The sequence below is a fragment of the Aethalodelphis obliquidens genome, unplaced genomic scaffold (genome assembly GCF_003676395.1).
Source record: "Aethalodelphis obliquidens isolate GAN/ISIS:26980383/991018 unplaced genomic scaffold, ASM367639v1 scaffold8, whole genome shotgun sequence".
NCBI classification, from domain to species: Eukaryota; Metazoa; Chordata; class Mammalia; order Artiodactyla; family Delphinidae; genus Aethalodelphis; species Aethalodelphis obliquidens.
The window spans coordinates 58,621,629-58,639,405 of NW_020837952.1; the positions used below are offsets into that span (position 1 = coordinate 58,621,629).

At 50.1% G+C, this 17,777-nt stretch overlaps 1 protein-coding gene across 2 annotated transcripts in view; it reads right to left on the reverse strand.

Annotated features, from left to right (window-relative positions):
* PACSIN2 (protein kinase C and casein kinase substrate in neurons 2) overlaps positions 1-17,777 on the reverse strand; it is a 139,853-nt gene that overhangs the window by 18,187 nt on the left and 103,889 nt on the right. For both annotated transcript variants that reach the window (XM_027107883.1, XM_027107882.1), the window contains exons 3-5: positions 4,634-4,790; positions 2,387-2,622; positions 69-224 (exon numbers count right to left, since the gene is read on the reverse strand). In XM_027107883.1, coding sequence (XP_026963684.1) covers positions 69-224; positions 2,387-2,622; positions 4,634-4,790 — 549 coding nt within the window. The remainder of the gene's footprint in view (positions 1-68; positions 225-2,386; positions 2,623-4,633; positions 4,791-17,777) is intronic.

Below are 17,777 nucleotides of genomic sequence, written 5' to 3' on the forward strand. Positions count from 1 at the left end.
CTGCATGCCAGATGTGTGAACGGGTGAGGCGTGTGCTCTCAATATGTAAAGAAAAGTGCACAATTTACCTTAAGAACATCTTGCTTGCATTTTTCTACTTTGTCTTGCAATTTCTTAAGCTGTTCAGGGTTGAGGGACGGGTCCGCTTTGCTGTTGGTCTCTCGTGATATTGCCAGCTTCTCCTCTTTGCACGCCGCGTGGTAGGCTTTCTTTGCTGCTTCCACCTACAGGGAGAATGAGTTCCTGAACACCACGTTTAAAGTTCAAAATCCTCGCTAGAGGTTACACAGACTGTGGGAAGTGCTTGTGCTCTCAAGAGGAGAGGAAAGAGCAGGTACAAAGCTGTATATTCAGTATTAATTACAACAAGTAAAACAGAGGAGTTCATTCAGCAACTATTGATGGAGCGCCTGCTTTGCTGTCAGGAAACATGTAGGCAATAGGGGTACAGTGCCAGTCAAAGAGCCTGGGCTCTCATGGAGCTTACCGTCTAGCTGGGAGAGGCAACCCCAAGAAACAGTTCAAGTACAGAGTAAATTAGAAGGTGGCAAGTGCCAAGGAGGAGAATAAAGCAGGGAGGAGAGGCAGGTGCACTGGGTGGGTCTGGGCTGGCAGAGTGGTACATGGAACGGTTAGAGAAAACCACGCACATGACATGGAGCAAGAATGTGATGGAGGTGTGGATCTGAGGCAAGAGCCAGCAGGCAGCTGGAAACCCAACGCAAGAGGAGTGTAATGCTGGGAGGCAGGGTTATGGGCACACTCCACACACACACACGTATATATAGAGATATGGATGTGTGTGTATATATGTAATTTAATAGACACTTCTTACTTGAGCCAAAGTCACAGATTTCATTCTAGAGAAGAAAGATGAGTTTGTAACCACTGCCTCATGAGGGAGATAGTGTCATTACAAATGGGACCAGAGACAAGAAGGAAGAGAAAGGAGACGTGACAAAAGCCAAGGCACAGAGCAGAGAAGGGAAGTCCGTTGCTACAACCTGAAGACGGAGGTCTGTTCCGGGTGATTCTGAGAAGGAGGAAGGCAGTGCAGCTCCTGAGAAAAGCCAGTGGCAGGAGTAGGGTTGGAGGGAAGTGGCATGTCCACCCTGAGCCTGGGCAGACCAGGCTGCAGGTCCTCGTGTGCTGAAGGCTGGGGGGTAGGTATGACAGCCTCCAGCAAGCCAAGGCTGGGTGAGACTCAATGGTTTCCATTTGCTACTTTTACAAAAATGAATATCAGTATCATTGCAAATTTGAGAGAAAAACCCATACAAGAGAAAGAACAATTTAAAATTATCCTTTTTACTAGTCCAAATGGACTTTTAAGTCTCTGTAATAGACAATTTCCCAGGGCTGTGGGAGGCACTGTTAGTGGTTAAGAGCTAGGGTTTTCCATCTAGGATATTACTTACTAGCTCCTGAGTGCTACCAACAGGTCTTCTGAAACTGTGCTATTCAAAATGTAGTCCTTAGACCAGTGGGCGTGGCATCACTTGGGAGATCATTAGAACTGAGCATTAATAGGCCCCACTTTTTTTTTTTGATGGTGCCACGTGGCATGCGGGATCTTAGTTCCCCGACCAGGGATCGAACCCAGGTCCTCATCAATGTAAGCACGGAGTCCTAACCACTGGACCACCAGGAAAGTCCCAGAGGCCCCACTTCGGACCTACTGAATCATTATATCTGGAGGTGGGGCCTGGGAATCTGGGTTTTAGCAAGCTTGCTTAAATTTAAGAAGCACTGTTCTACAATAGTTTAACCTCAGATAACCTTTGGCAACTGTGGATTTAATTTTTTTTTAACTTTTGTTTTTTGAAGTATAGTTGATTTACAATGTTGTTCCAATCTCTGTTGCACAGCAAAGTGACTCAGTTTTACACAGATACACGTTATTTTTTTAATATTCTTTTCCATTATGGTTTACCCCAGGAGATTGGATATAGTTCCCTCTGCTATACAGTAGGACCTTGGTGTTTATCCATTCTAAATGTAATAGTTTGCATCAATTTAATATTCTTGATAGACCAGAAGGTTCATGACATGGAGTTATTGGGGGAAAAAAAAAGGAGACAGAGAGTTTGGGTTTTGAGCTCTACGCCCTGTGTGTGGTTCTCATCCTGTTTCCAAGACTGGGAAATGGGTTGATACGGATTATGTAAAGGAGGCACATAAAGCACTCAGTCTTGAACATGGGTAAACGTTAGGCACCACAGGCTTCGGGCCTGAGTGCGGGCCTTTGGCTACCAGCTGCAGCATTCTGTGCCTAAAGCTGAGGCAGGAACCCCTGGGAGTGCAGGAGGGGGCGCTGCAGGTGGGAGGCCTGGCCAGCGAGAAGCAGGCTGTGGGGGCCAGGCAGGGGCCTGCAGGAGAGATGCACCTCTTTCAGCTTCTTGGCCCAGGGCTTCTGTGCCTTCCGAAAGCCATCTTCGGCTTCTTTGGTCTCCTTAAAACCTCCCATCATTTGCTTGTGAAAGGCCTCCTTCTGCCAGTTCTTGATCTTCTCGAAGTCCTCATTCATCAGCGAGGCCTTCACCTCCAGGTGCAGCTCGCTCACCTTCTCTGCCTCGAACATGACGGCCACCCAGGCCTTCTCCACCGTCCCGTACTGAGGCCCTGGCACAGGAGAGAAGCTGGTGGGTTACTCGGCACTGTGGGGCCCAGACAGGCCCTGGGGGAGGGGATTTCCTCTGTTAACCTCCCTCAGCTCTTGGGATGGGGTTTTAGGCCGGCAGGCTGGCTGCCCGGCTGAGAGGTTTCCTTTTGGTTGTTTCAGATATTTTTCTCTCAGTGCTGTTCCTTTTTCAGTTCCTGGGATGAAGAAAAGAATAAGGAACTGAAGCTGGATCTGTTATTTTGTTAGGGAAACTGGGGGATTACACACATTTCCTTTCTGTAAAGTCACTGAGCTCTTGAAAAACTCAAGTTCCCTCATCTTGGAAGTTTTGATTTGCTTAAGGTTGGCTAGAGAAGGAGGGCCTTCTGGAATGAGCTGACCTCTCTGCCAGGCCACTCGGAGCCCACCCGCACTGGCTCCTGCTGGCCCCTGGCTCCCCCTCCACTGGACCACACGTTCTCCCAAGGCCCATTCATTCCATGCAGAGCAGGACCCTGGGAACTGCTTGTTGAATGAAGGACTGTCTCCTCAGCAGAATGGAAGCCCTGTCCTGGGGGAGGAGAGGAGGAGACAGGAATGTACTCTGGCCCAGACAGAATTCTCTAGATAGCACTGTGGGGGTGCCTGGGTCACCCCACTCACTATTCTCAGGAAGAAAACTCCTAATGTGGCCCGTCATTTTGTTGAGTGAGGTGATGGAGGGAGAGATGGGCTATGACAGAAGCTGAGGACGGAAATGGGAAGACCCAGCACCTGCCCTCAAGGCGCTCCCGGGGGTCAATGACTGTTGGAGCTGGGTAATGACACAGAGACGTGTGGTGTGTGGGTGAGTGTGTGCGGGTGGGTGAGTGTGTGTGTGTGTGCGTGTACGAATAAACATAGAACATTAGCCCCTCTGAACCTCTAATCCCTCATGTCTACAAAACGAGCAGCTCCCTGTCCTGCCTAGGTCTTGTGGCAGGATCCACAAAGTGAGCGGGCAAGAGTGCTTTATGAACCTCAGGTTCTGAATCAACAGAATGGATGGCACTGACAGCTGGATCCTGAAAGAGGGGATTCAGGTAGGTGGAAATAAAATAACAACAGCTACTGCTTCCTGAAGGAGCTGGCTCATTCCCAGTCACTCCTCACCCAAGCATGGCTACCCCACTCCCTGGCACCCACTCTGTACCATGGCACTGTGCTAAAGCTCCACAGAAAACCCGTTTCAGCAACAGGTGAAACACAGGCAGCTGGTCTAGACCCAACTGAAGTCGCCTGGGGGTCCCTCGCTCTAGCCTGGTTTCCCGTGGTCGGCTCCCCTGAGGACAGTTAGTCATGGTGGAAGAGTCTGCCCCAAAACATACCCTGAGAAACCCCCGCTAACCCACTTCTGTCCCAGGAAATCCTATAATCAATCGAGCTCCCCCTCTACTGCTGGGAAGTGCATTCTGAGCACAATCCATATCCACAGCAGCGTTGTCACCAAGCTCTAGAATCTTCTGAGTTTTTGCTAGGGAGGGAGGGGAGGCAAAGCCTGCATCATACGACACCTGTAGTTATTCCTGTTAAAATTCAGTATTAGAAAGCCTGCCAGATGTCACCATCTAGTCTTATCTGACTTACTACTTGGCCAAGCTTACAAATAAACAGCCTGAGTGTCAGAAACCACGGTGCTGAGCAGCAAGGCCTTTGACTGGATAGGAGCCTACTCAAGGCTGGGCCCTGAAGGAGCTGCTCCTTGTTAACTCGGCAAGCGCAGCACGTCCTCTGGACAACAAGCTGCCACGGGAGTCTTGGATGCTGTTCGAGGACAGGAGTCCTGTGTCCCCAGGAAAGGGGAGAAAAGCTCATGCAGGCTATGCTGCTGGTGAGGAATCACAGCCCCCCGAAACTGTGAGACAAACTCCTGCCCCTATCTTCCAAGAGAGGAAACTGGCTCAGAAAGGGTTGACAATTTGCCCTGGGCGCCTGGAGCTGAGACGCCCTGGGCGCCTGGGGCTGAGACGCCCCGTGCGGTGGCCTCCCTACCCTTGTCCACAAGCTGCCTCCAGCGCCGGGCCCACTCGGTGAGCTGCTGCGCATACGCCTTCTCGATGCGTGCCCGCTCGTGCAGGCAGTTCATGAGGTCGCTGCACAGGCGGTGGCCATCCTCGATCCGCTTCACGGTCCGCTTGTAGTTCCCGACCTAGGAAACAGAGTCCCGCTGTGAGGCCTGGGGCCGCGGCTGCAGAAACGGCTTCCACGCCAGCCCGGCTCTTGGGTGCTCATGCCCCACTCCTGTTTCAAAGGCACCCTGCATTGCTACATGACCAGCTCCCCGTTTTTATCACTAGCAGAAACACGCAAAACAGTGATTCGGAGCTTCTCAATGTCCATGCGGCCGGCGTCCATGCTCTGACCCGTGGTTCAGGGAGGGAGACAGGTCAGAGTGGGGAGGGCTCTGATGTAGGGAAGCGAGGGGCTGAGGGCACCCAGAGGGCATCTCACGCAGCTTCCCAGAGTGGGTAATGTCTAACTAGAAAGATGAAAAACAACAAAAACAGAAAAATAATTTTTTAGTAACTCAGATTAAAATGATTTTATAATTAACATTATAGACTCTTGGCTAAAGGCCTTTTGAGCATTACTGGAATAAGCAGGTTTCAGGTGCCTACTGCTGAGATGTCACCACATGCTACCTTATTATTACTTCCCAATTAGAGCAACAAACACTATTTCCCACTTTCTGAGCACATGCCAGGCACCACAGTAGGTGTTTTACACCCCAAAAATTGCCACTGCCCTAATGAGTAGGAATAACTGTCCCCATCTTAAGATGAGGAACCCAAGGCTCAGGGAAGTTACATTGTTTTCTAAGATCCCATAGTCGCAGTCCTAGAGGCTGGGCTGCAGCTGAAAGCAGGTTTTCAAATGGTTCCAGGTAGGAGTCTCGATGGCAAAGCTCACACTCTTATCTGCTTTGACGAGAGCCAAGGTGAGGCTTAATTACTTTATCTCACATATGAGAGGAGAGTTAGCTTATCTAAATTATAAATAATAAAAGAGTAATTGAAAAGAGTAATTGAGAAAATATTAGCGGCTAATTTGGAGTGAAAAATCCAAGTGTTCCATATGTTCCATTCATTGACCTGCTGATTAGAAAGGATACCATGTAGCTGACACTGGAGCACTTGGAGGAAATATGACAGAAAAATGATCGACTGTATTTTCAACCCTTTCCTCCCAACTGTCTTCAAAAACTGTAGTCACCTTTTTGTCAGTTTTTCCGTTTCTAAATGTCTCTGCCTGGCTAATCACTCTCATATTTCATCTCCATTTAGAGTCAATCTGGAAGCTCCTGGAGAACATGGAGGACTAGTTCCCACTTCTACAGAAAAGGGTACAGTCCTCTCTCTGCCACGTAGCCTGTTTAACCCTGACTTATGAACAGTTCAAACTGCCTGAGTCCCTCCCATCTTGTGCTGAGTTAGCCAGGTGAAGAAGAGGCTACAGTGGAGTGGCAGGAAGACCTTGCAAAGAGACAGAACACATGGAGATGGGCATCGGGAGAAAAGGGGACTGTGGTCCCTCCAGGAAGGGCTGTCCCTGAGGCCAGAGCTCTGGACAGGCTGAGATGACCCCACTCCCATGGGAACAGCAAGGATCCCTGGAAGGCAGGTAGTCTGGGTGGGCTTCTCCAGAGGTCTGGTATGATTTCCAGCAGTCTTGCTGAAGTGCACAAACAGCTCTCAGGCCCCACGATCAGTCATCGTTTCCTCCACAGACCCCTCCCTCCCAGGCGTGGCCTGGCTGCTACCCCCAGCAAGGAGAGCAGGTCAGCAGCTCACCAAAACACAGAAGGTGAACCTGAGTTTTCAACTCCATCCTTCAGCAGCCCCTTTTTAGGAAGGAGAAAGCAAGCATTTCACAACCAATTAGAAGTGACATCACATGTTCACTTCCCTTAAAATAGGGCCTTACTGTCATTTTCAAATTTACAGCAGGATGAAAAAAATAACCAACAAAACACAACTCAGTATTGCTGAGCTGGTGGCAAGAAGAGCTAAGATAATCACAGCTCAATACAGACTTGACAGCTGACAGGAAACCACGATGTAGATCTGGTTTTCATCCCACTGTTACCAATAATATTCATACTGGCAATCAATATTAAAATATGTTGGCTCTTCAGAAACCTGCCTGCCTGATTTTCAAAACCCTTGTAAAAAGATTTAGGGAAAAGAAAAGGGTATTTCTTAACAAGGTACACATTGGTACAGCCCATCAACACGTACCATAGATACTGTTCTTATTTATTTATTTGCTTCATTTATTTATTTAACATCTTTATTGGAGTATAATTGCTTTACAATGGTGTGTTAGTTTCTGCTTTATAACAAAGTGAATCAGCTATACATATACATATATCCCCATATCTCCTCCCTCTTGCGTCCCCCACCCTCCCTATCCCACCCCTCTAGGTGGTCACAAAGCACCGACCTGATCTCCCTGTGCTATGCGGCTGCTTCCCACTAGCTATCTATTTTACATTCGGTAGTGTATGTATGTCCATGCCACTCTCTCACTTCGTCCTAGCTTACACTTCCCCCTCCCCACGTCCTCAAGTCCATTCTCTATGTCTGCATCTTTATTCCTGCCCTGCCTCTAGGTTCTTCAGAACCACTTTTTTTTTTTAGATTCCATATATATATGTGTTAGCATACAGTATTTATTTTTCTCTTTCTGGCTTACTTCACTCTGTATGACGGACTCTAGGTCCATCCACCTCACGACAAATAGATACTGTTCTTATTTATTTATTTATTTACATCTTTATTGGAGTATAATTGCTTTACAATGGTGTGTTAGTTTCTGCTTTATAACAAAGTGAATCAGTTATACATATAGATATGTTCCCGTATCTCTTCCCTCTTTCATCTCCCTCCCTCGATACTGTTCATATTTAAATGACAACTCTTGAAATCTGAAAAGCAGCAAGGAATACGAAGGTTGTTCCTGGAAGCACGTGTTTTAGGTTTAAATGCCGGGGCCAAGGGGAAAGGGGAGTGCTCGTGACAACAGGCACTGAGATGCTCCAGCAACATCGGCCTTGCTGTCCTTTGCTCAGTGAAAGGCTACATATGGGCTTGTGACAGACCATCACTTCAGCCCACACGTGGGGACACTCATCAGGTTTCACTGTTTCCATCTCCATAAACCACACAGCAGCAGAGCACTGTGGATTTCCCACTCGATGAGCAGGGCGCTGACGGTCATCCTAACAGCAGAGCCACTGTGTGTTTCTAAAATAAGACACAGTCAACATAAAATAAAAATCACCCTTTACAGGTATAAACTTAGATGAGTTCAGATGAATGTATACTGTGTATAACCATCACCATATCAAGGGACAGAATACTTCTACCTCACCACAGAGTTCCCTTGCACCCTCTTGCAGTCAATCTTCTCCCACACAGCCCCTGGCAACCACTAATCTGATTTTTGTCCCGTTTTCACGATGTCCAGGATAAGTAGAATCACACTGTATGCAGCCTGGCTTTTGTGACAGGCTCCGTCACTTACCACAGTGCTTTCGAGACCGATCCACGTTGTTGCCTGTACCAGTAGTTCACTCCATTTTATTGCTAAGTTGGACACACCACAATTTGTTTACCCTTTCATCCTGTTTAAGGACATTTGGATTGTTTTTGGTTTGGGGCAATTATAAATAAAGAAGATATCAACAATTCCTATAGGTCTTTGTGTGGACATATGTCTTCATTTCTCTTGGGTAAATACCTAGAAGTGGAATTGCTATATGGTAAGTGTATGTCTAACTTTATAAGACAAAGTGGCTGGACCACTTTGTATTCCCATCAGCAGTGTATGAGAGTTTTAATTGCTCTGCATTCTCACTAGCACTTGGTATTATCAGGTTTTTAAAAAAAATTATTTTAGCCATTTAGTATGTAGCAACATCTCATTGTGATTTTAATTGCATTTTCTTAGTGTCTAATGATACTGGGCATCTTTTCTTGTTCCTATTTGCCATCCATGTGTCTTCTTTGGTAGAGTGTGTTCTCTTTTTTAAAATTGAGGTATAATGACTGTTTTGTAAAATGCAAGAAAAATTAATTTCAAATATATGATAAACTGATAATACATTAAAGTCAGGACATACATGGTTAGCTATTTCTGCTCTATCAGTTTTGTAATTAAAAAGCTTCTCTCTTGCTTCTCAAAATACTAGCTTGTTTTGAGATGGCCAAATGACAGATAACTTTAGGTAGGAATTGAAAATAAACAAGCTCTCTTCCAATCCTGATTATCAATTGATTTGTTCATAAAATGCCCATTTTAGAAACTAGGTCTGAAGCCATCTATGTTCCTAACTTCCTCTAGATTCAGACTCACCCCCTCAGATACCAAGGTGCTAAAGACAGATGTTCAACATGCAAGTGCCTGGGTGCAAGGGGGGGATACCCCTACTCTCCCCTCAGGAACCCACCTGGCCGAAGGAAGGGTGAGGGGTGGGGCAGGTATACTAGAGGCAACAACCAGACTGAATTTTCAAGGACAAGTGGACGGATTAAAGGTGAGGTGAGGGAAATGATTCCTGGCAGAGACAATGTTGGCAAAATGAAGAAGGTGTGACAGCATGGAGACCTGGCTCTGGGAGAAGTCCACCAGGAAAAGAACGTGGACCACAGAATGCAGGGGGTGACTAGAGACTGAGCTGGGCACTGGGTACAGCAAGTGGTGTGCAAGGTGGGGTCAGTCAGAGGGTGAAAAATCTTGAGGGTCAGGCCTTCATCCGAAAGGGTGCTGTGCTCAGGGAACGGTGGGGTTCAGGAAGGTGAAGCCCCTGGAGGGGAGGTATGAGTAGCCTGCTGACTCTGGGGCACAGCAGTGGGGAGGAGAGCAGGAAAGCAGGAAAAAGGAAGTGCGCTGTCCTCCAGGTGGCACATGGGGGCGGCACAGAGGTAGCAGAATCCCAACTTCCAGGCACCTCAGGGTTGCGGGGGGAGGGGGGGTTCCTGCAGGCTGGACCTATCAGGCGGAGAGAGCGGAGTCCTCCTCCTTTCCAGAGTCCTCCAGAAACCAGTCTCCCGCCTCCCTCCACCCAATCACCAAAAGGCCTGCCTTAGGCTCACCAGGAGCCCGACCGGTCCTGCCGTCCTCCCGGGAATCTGGGTCGCCCTACCCCCTTCTACCCTCAGTGCCCTTCACCTGGGCCCAGAGGCCCCTTGCTGCCTGCCGTCCTCCCGGCTGCCTGTGAGTCTGGCTCTCATCATTCCTCTGGCTTTCCTCTGCCCCAGGCCCTGAGAATCCAGCGTCACACAAGTCTTGGTTTCAGTCAGCTAAGACGAGTCTGGGGCTGGAGTTGCAGACATCCCCTGGCAGAAACTGCGTAATCAGGAATCAGAGCAGAGACAGTGGGCTCTGCCTAAAAACCAGCGGGTTTATAATTACAGGGGTGCTGGGAAGGACTGTTCAAACAGGTCGCACCAGTTCCTCATTTATCCTCTGGGTGTAAACAGTCTGGAACTGCCTTTCACAAGGACACTGGAGAATGTTTCCTTCTCCGACTTTACAGCCTACTTACCTTGGCCAACTCCATTCTGTGGAACACAGTGGCCAAAGGCAACAGGAAAACTGGAGGGTCTCCGCAGGTCAGTGGGACCCCTGGGATCCCAGGTGGATGAGAGGGAGTGCGAATGCGGATGTGCAGCTCCTCCCACCTGTTGGCCCCAGTGCCAGCTCAGTTACCATTACCTGTGTGAACTGCGGGCTCAGGTCAGAGGACCTATAGGGTCATCTCACGTACATCTTCCATGTTATTCCTTTTACCCTTCTCTTTGGTCGGTGACCATCGAGCCCATCTCGCAGACAAATTGCGTGTGATTACAACCAAAGTCCCAGGGTAACCAGTGGCCCAAGTGAGAAGCGAACCAGGCAGGAACACCCAGAGCTCACGCTCTCCCGCCCTGTGCTGCCTTGGCCCTGAGGCATGAACCTCTTCCCTCCAGTGGCGCATCTCAACATCACAAAGAATCCCTGTGGACTTTGGATGTCCCCAGGAACCCCAGTGAGCTTCTGGCTGTCTCACTGCTGACTTGATGCACAACACAGATGGTGCTCCTAGGCCTGCGGCCCGGACCACCCTGCCCTCCCCCAGCCAGCCCCTCTGCCCATGCCACCCCCAGACGGCCTCACTGCCCACCGTCCTGGGCCTGGGCAGACCAGACCCCGCAGCACACAGGACACCACCCCCACACGCCTTCCGATGGTGCCGCAGCACCTTTGTCTTTCTTCACCGCTCTTTCTCAGCTGCCTTCCACTCACTGCGTCTCGTCAGGCACTCAATAAAAATGTGAAAGGTAAAACCATAAAGCGACTCGAAGAAAATGTCGGCAAATATCTTTGTGACTTAGGGCAGGGCAGGATTCCTTAAACAAAATTTCAAAAGTAAAAGCCATAAGGTTACGCACACACACATCCGTGTGTGTGTGTGTGTGTGTGTGTGCGCGCGCGCGTGTGTGCGTGTCCAAATAAATTTTATTACTTCAAAAATTATGGATTTCTCTTCAGAAACCAATATCATGGACAAAGCTAACAAATTCAAATACTGTCTACTAATCTGTCTAAATTGTCCAAATTGACAAGGGACTAAAATCTGGAATATCCCAGGAAATCCTACATATCAACATGAAAGAGACACCCCCGGGGAACACGGGCAAAGGTATGAAGTGGTAACTTCAGAGAGAAGTGGAAGTCCATGGGGCTAAAGGCCTGAGTGAGATGCTCACACTGTGGGACTGCCCATGAGAGCAGCAAGGTAGCTCTTTACCTGTACAGACTGGCACACTGTAGAGAGCGGGAAATGCCAAGTGTGGGGCGGAGCTGGGCACACAGGACCGCTTCTGAATACAATGGCGGAAACCAGTCTGGGGCAAGCCTGTGACAGCCAGGCAGTAATTAAGTCACTAAGCATACACATGCCCTAGGAGGACCCAGCCACATGGCTCCGGAGTTTTATCCCCATAGATATGTTGGCTCAGGTCACAGGGCACGTAGGGGTCGATCTCCTCCTTGGGGAAAGCATGGGTGAATGTGGGGGGCACCCCAGTGTGGCAGCAAGAAAAAAGTGCAGGACTGTGTAGACACCGCAATGGAACAGACCTCACACACAGTGCAGAGAGGAGAAAAAGAAACAGAACGGCAGGGCACAGGATGCCTTGATGCAAATTAAAAATAGCTGCACATGAAGCAAGGGTACAGTTTACAACACATGCTCACAAAAGCCATAATATTAGAAAGGGGGAGGGATTAGGTGCCAAAAGCAGGGAAAGAAATGGAGAAGGAGGTGGTGCTGAACGAGTCCCGTCCTACCTGCCCCAGTTTCAGCTCTCTGCTAAGGCTCAGCTGGTCTTCCCCACAGAGGCTACCCTGACACCGCCTGCCATCCCTGCCGGACCACCAAGGGGGCGGGCCTGGATCGCCTGCACTAGCAGACAGGCGACACCAATTCCCCACCACGGGGTCCTGCTGGCTGGTCCACCTGGGGACCACGAGGGCCCTTCCAAACACTGTCCCCATGCCCCACAGTCGTAGCTTGTTCCACATGGGTCACAAGTGTGCATGTTAGCCTCCCTGCCCCAGCTGGACTGCAAACCTCTTGGTAACAGGCGCCGCACGCAGAGTTTTTCCATCAGTGGCAGCATCATAATAGAGCACACCTACCCTTTGCCAGGCAGAGTGCTCACAGCTCTACATGCAACCTCATTTAATCCTGTGATGATCCCAGGCAGGAGGATTTTACAGAATAGGAAACAGGTTTGAAGAGGCAAAGTCACCCATAATTATGCAGCCAAGAGGAGGCAGACCCCACCTTCTAGAACCTTCCTCAGGCTGAGAATAGAGAGCATGTAGAATGAAGACTTAACGGGTCCATATCAGGTGATGTGTATGTTTCCAACCAGCCCTGCAGGTTCCAGGAAAGGCCACAGAGTTCAAGACTGTGACGCAGTATATGAACCCCACTCCTGAATCCCCCTGATTCCTCTTGGTGCCGGTGAGGCTCATGCCAGGACCCCCAAACCTGTAAACCACTAAGACCGCTTGACAAACACGACCTTGATTTTACTCTCAGAACGCTCATGCTCTTTAACCTGTGACTCTGAAGCCCCAAGCACCAGAGCTGCTCCCTCTACACCCTGGAGAGGCAGGTCCAAGAGTGAGCCAGCTGTGCCAAGCTGACTGGACAAGAAAGAAAAGCCACTGGTGGTGCCCTTCCAGGCACGTGCACACAGTCAGAGACCAACATTCTGTCCAAAGCTGCTACAGTATGCCCAGAGGCTCCAGGAGCTTCTCAATCAGCCTGAAAGATAAGGATGAAAGACAAGCCTGAAGAGGTGGCCATCAGCCCCTGGCCCTCTCTGATGAGGCCACCTTCCCTCTACCCCTGCTCACGAGGGGAGCAGCAAAGAGCTGGTCCTGCCCTGAAAGAAATGACCAGGTCTCTCTGCCTGCGCTTCTATCCCTTCAGTTGTACGGTGGATTCTGTGAGGATGTATGCACTGGTAAGTTCACAGCATAGGGTGGGTTTCTTCCCAGTCAGATGTGCTCTTAGCCTGGGGCAGCCATCACTTCATAAGACCTGCCATTTCCTTTTTTTTGCGGTACGCGGGCCTCTCACTGTTGTGGCGGAGCACAGGCTCCGGACACGCAGGCTCAGCGGCCATGGCTCACGGGCCCAGCCGCTCCGCGGCATGTGGGGTCTTCCTGGACCGGGGCACGAACCCGTGTCCCCTGCATCGGCAGGCAGTCTCTCAACCACTGCACCACCAGGGAAGCCCCAAGACCTGCCATTTCTTCATCTTGTCCCTCCAGACACAAAATGAAGAGAAGGGACAGGATTAGGTGACCTCCAAGAGACCTTCACAATTCCAGGTATCTGGCTGGCTACATGGCTGGCGACCTCCCGAAGCACTCCCAACTCTCAGTTTTTGAGGGTCTGGCAACAGCCTCTTGCCACTCACAAATACGGTGTGAACACCTACTGCGTGCCAAGGACTATGAAAGGGACTAGGGATGCAATGGTGAACAAACTGTCATCATCCCTACCTTTGTGGGACTTCGGTCAAGTAACAGTTACAGACGGTGGCAATTCCTGGAAGGAACACTCCAGGAGATTGGGACTGCCTGGAGGAAACGATGTTTGAGGTAAGAGCCAAGGGACCTCTGGGGCAAGGCCACTTTCTGAAGGCTCGAGGCAGCATGTTGAGGCCCACAGAGCATGAGCTATACGCGATGCCACCCCCTCCATGAAGGTACCCCCTCCCCAGCAGCTCATCCCTCCCTGTTACTTTTGCCGCGATGTCTGCTGTCACATGCAAAATGTGGTAACATACGGGTTTTGAGGGCAAGGACTGTGCCTTTATTCTTCTCCATCCACCATGCCAGGCACACAGAGGGCACCCTGTAATATCTTCTCAATGCCCAAATGATGCTGGGAGCAGAGATTCCGTTCCATGTAGACAGGAGGGGACTGAGAAGTTGCTGAGTGCCCAGCTAGAGGCACAGGCAATGAAGTAAGTCACGATCCTTTATTTATTGAGTTCTTAATCCAATGAGTCCCTTGAGCTCTCCCCACAAAAGCTAAAAAGGATCACCTCTCAGCACATCATCAGATATTAACTCCACAGATGACAAGTGAGCAACTAACACTTTTGCCAAGCACAAACCAGCAGGAGAGCCTCGCAGTTCCTTCATTGCACTTGCACGGCTTTCAGTGAAATTCCAGTTCCCAGTCAGTTTATCTCCACGTCCCGCCATGTCCAGGGAGGCCGAGACGGCTGCAGGACTGGGCCTTTCAGTGCCACTACTTCCCCACCTGCATTCCCTGCAGAGTGCACAGCAGAGGCCATATCCGTACACACCAGCAGGGCCTCCCGTCTCAGGCACCCTTCTTCAATCCATCCCAACCCCTACTCTGAACCTCCCTTTCCAAAAAAGGGGTCACAATCGATCTTAAGGTTGTAAAATCTGTGATGTGCTTGAAAGGACCAAGGAGTAAGGCGTATCCTTGGGGAACCATGAACTCGTTGCCTTGCTCTCAAACTGTGCTCTGGCAGTCCTCGTTTCTACAGGATTCCATTTCCAGTTCTCCAACCTACCTTCCAGCTCACCCACCATCTGGGCTCCCAATTTGTCCTGCACTGGAACAGAAGGTCTAGGATCTCCTCACTTCAGTGCTCCCCTGAACCTGACCTCACCGGGCTCCCCATACTGGAAACAGGGTAATGCAGTTTACCTGGCAGGGCCCCAAGAGCGTTAGACATCAAGGCTCCTTGCTGGCCTGCTGCTGCTGCTGTTTACGTACAGCCTCAGTTTCCAGCCACCTTGAGCCTGACCTGTGTGCTGACCCAAACTAGTCCTGTCACTGCCTCGGGCCTCAGTCCCAACTCCTGGTTTTCAGATCTCATCCCCAACACTTACCAGCCCTATCCCCTGTTCCTAGAATTTGTATTCATCAAGTAGGAGGGTGAAGAAATCATGGCTCATCACCCTTGCTGTTTGAGAGTTTTAAAGCACAAATCCCAAACTTCAACAATGTTAAAAATAACTGCATTATCAATCTTTAATCTAAATGTTCAAAATGACAAGCTGAAAAATGGATGAAATGGAAAGTGAGAAATTCCAGTTCTCAGATCTAACTCAAAGCAGAACAGATAATAACATACAGAGGAAGGATGTGTTTAAACAAAGTTATTTTAGACCTGAACTCCTCCTCAAGACTGGTCAGCCAGGCTCACCGTGCTCTGCCCTCTCAGCACACGTTGCTCAGATGTCAGGATAAAGGCCCAGCGACGCCTGGGGACTTGTTCCTGAGCACAACACATGCCCCACCTGTGAGCCACCACCCCGAAGACCCTGCCCTGGAGCGCCCAGTCTCCCCGGCATGAGGGTACGTGCACACACTCATGCTTCAGCCAGGCGTCCGGGAAGCAGCCTGAGCATACGGCTGCCTGGTGACCAGGTCGCTGCCCCCTCTTATTCCCCCTCATGCTCCAGTAGGTGCTGCATGAGTGGCACCTCCTCGCTCTAAGGGCTGCCGCCAACCCTGACGGTGAGATAAGTTCCGGCTCTGTTAAGTAAGGGCTCGCTGAAGACCAAGCCGCTTTTGGCAGAAACTCTAACAGTGAAAGGAGGCAGGGATGGTTAGAGAGGTTTCTGAAATCGGTGAACCCCCCGGGGTAAAAAGCCAAAAGACCTAGTGTGGAAATCATCAGATTGGAAAAGTGGGAATAAATAGCACTTCCTCCAGGGAGCACCCCGCTTCCACCATGTCCACCCCCTCCCCAGCTTGCTGCTTCCACAGCACCCCGTCCCTCCCCCTGCTCCCTGGTTGAACTTCCTGACTCCTGTTAAAAAAGAAAACCCTCCGCCACAGGACACGAGCGCCTCCGCCCCATCGCCATGCCTGGGTCCTCAGCACCAGGCCCACCGTCCACACCCACACATTGGTATAAAGGTGTCTCAGTGCAGCCAGGCCACCACAGGCTAACTGAGCGCCCAAGACTTCTCCAGTTCTAAAAGCATGCATTTCTATTTGTTACTGAGTAGAAATGGAAAACGTTTTCTCCTACAGGGCTTGCAAAAGTTACTTTGACATCACTGAAATCAAGAGAGAAAATAAAAATCTATCTTCAGAGAATAAGCTTGACAGCAAAACATCTTGAGTGTTTGAGTCTCTCAAGGCCAGAGCTGAGTAGCTCGCTAGCTGGCATCTAGAACAACGGCATTTAGGCAGGGGAGGGGCAAACCTGCATGGACCAGGTGAAAGGCCACCTGATTCGCCCGTCTTTGCCTGTCTCCACGGGTGCGGCGCTCACACGTGAAGAGGTGACGCCTTGAGACCACTCAGGCTCGGAGCCATTCGGACCCTGGCGCTGCGGGTGTTGTCTATAATTCTCACAACCATCCTGGGAAGTAGGAATTAGCAATGCCATGTTCGCGCCTAGGACAGTGAGCAGGTTACTTCTCTTCCCTGAGTCCTCAGGGTCACACACTAAGAAACGCTGGCACCAGGCCTGAACCCAGACAGGACGCTACTTCCTCACGCCGAAGCAGAGGCATTTAAGTACGTGGCAGTCACTGCAAAGGAATACCTCTCTACTATAAGGAGCTCCCAGGAAGCTGAGAGCAGAGGCAGGAGAGCAGTTCTAGAGAGCAGGTGCTTGGGCCCAAATCCCAGCTCCACCCACTGCTAGCACCATCAAACCACCCGAGCCTCAGCTGCCCCACCTGTAAAGTGGAGCTCACAATTGCAGAGGCAGTCGAGAGGACTGAGCGCCCCCACGTAAAGCAGAGTAGGTGCCTGGCACAGAGCAAGTGTGCAATGAATGCTAGCCGCTATCACTGGTTTTCATTGCTAAACTTCTTGTTGTGGGTTAACATTCCCACAGAGAGTACCCAGACCATAGCATAGAGCTTATGGGCACACAGCTCCATGACTTGGCAGTGCGTACACACCCATGCATGGGGTACAAGGGGCAGCGAAAGTCACTGCTCTCCTGGAGCCACCGATGACACAGCACAGTCCACGCGCTCAGGAGGGAGGGCCCTCTTCCACATCCTCACAGCATTTGCCAGATGTAAAAGGCACTTTTGTCTGTTTATTAATGCTGCACCTTCAAGGCCTAGAATAGGACCTGGCACATGGTGGGTGCTCTGTAGGTGTTTACTGAAATAATGATTTCTGTTCAGTATTATGGCTATTTGCATACATATTTTAATTCCAAATATTTGTTTGTAAGCTTCTTATGAGCAGGGCGTATCTTATTACCCAGCATCAAACCTTATCCTTTCTCTGATTCACTTGTACATTCAATCAACAATCATTTAGTGTGTCAAGCACTGTGCTAAGTATCAGATTCCCAGGGAAGAATCACGTCTTTGCCCCTAGGGAGTTCACAGCCTAGAGGGAGAAGCAAACGGTACAGCATGCTAGGCAGGCAGGAAGGCTGCCTAGGCCTGCCAGGGAGGACCAGGGAAGGTTGCCCGGAGGAGGGGCTCCCCGGGAAAGAAATGGAGGTCAGGCTGGAGAAAAGACCACCGCCCTCAGCCCCTACCCTCCCAGGCAGGGAGACAGCTCTTGGTGGATAGGAGCCTGGGGGGCTCTGCTTGA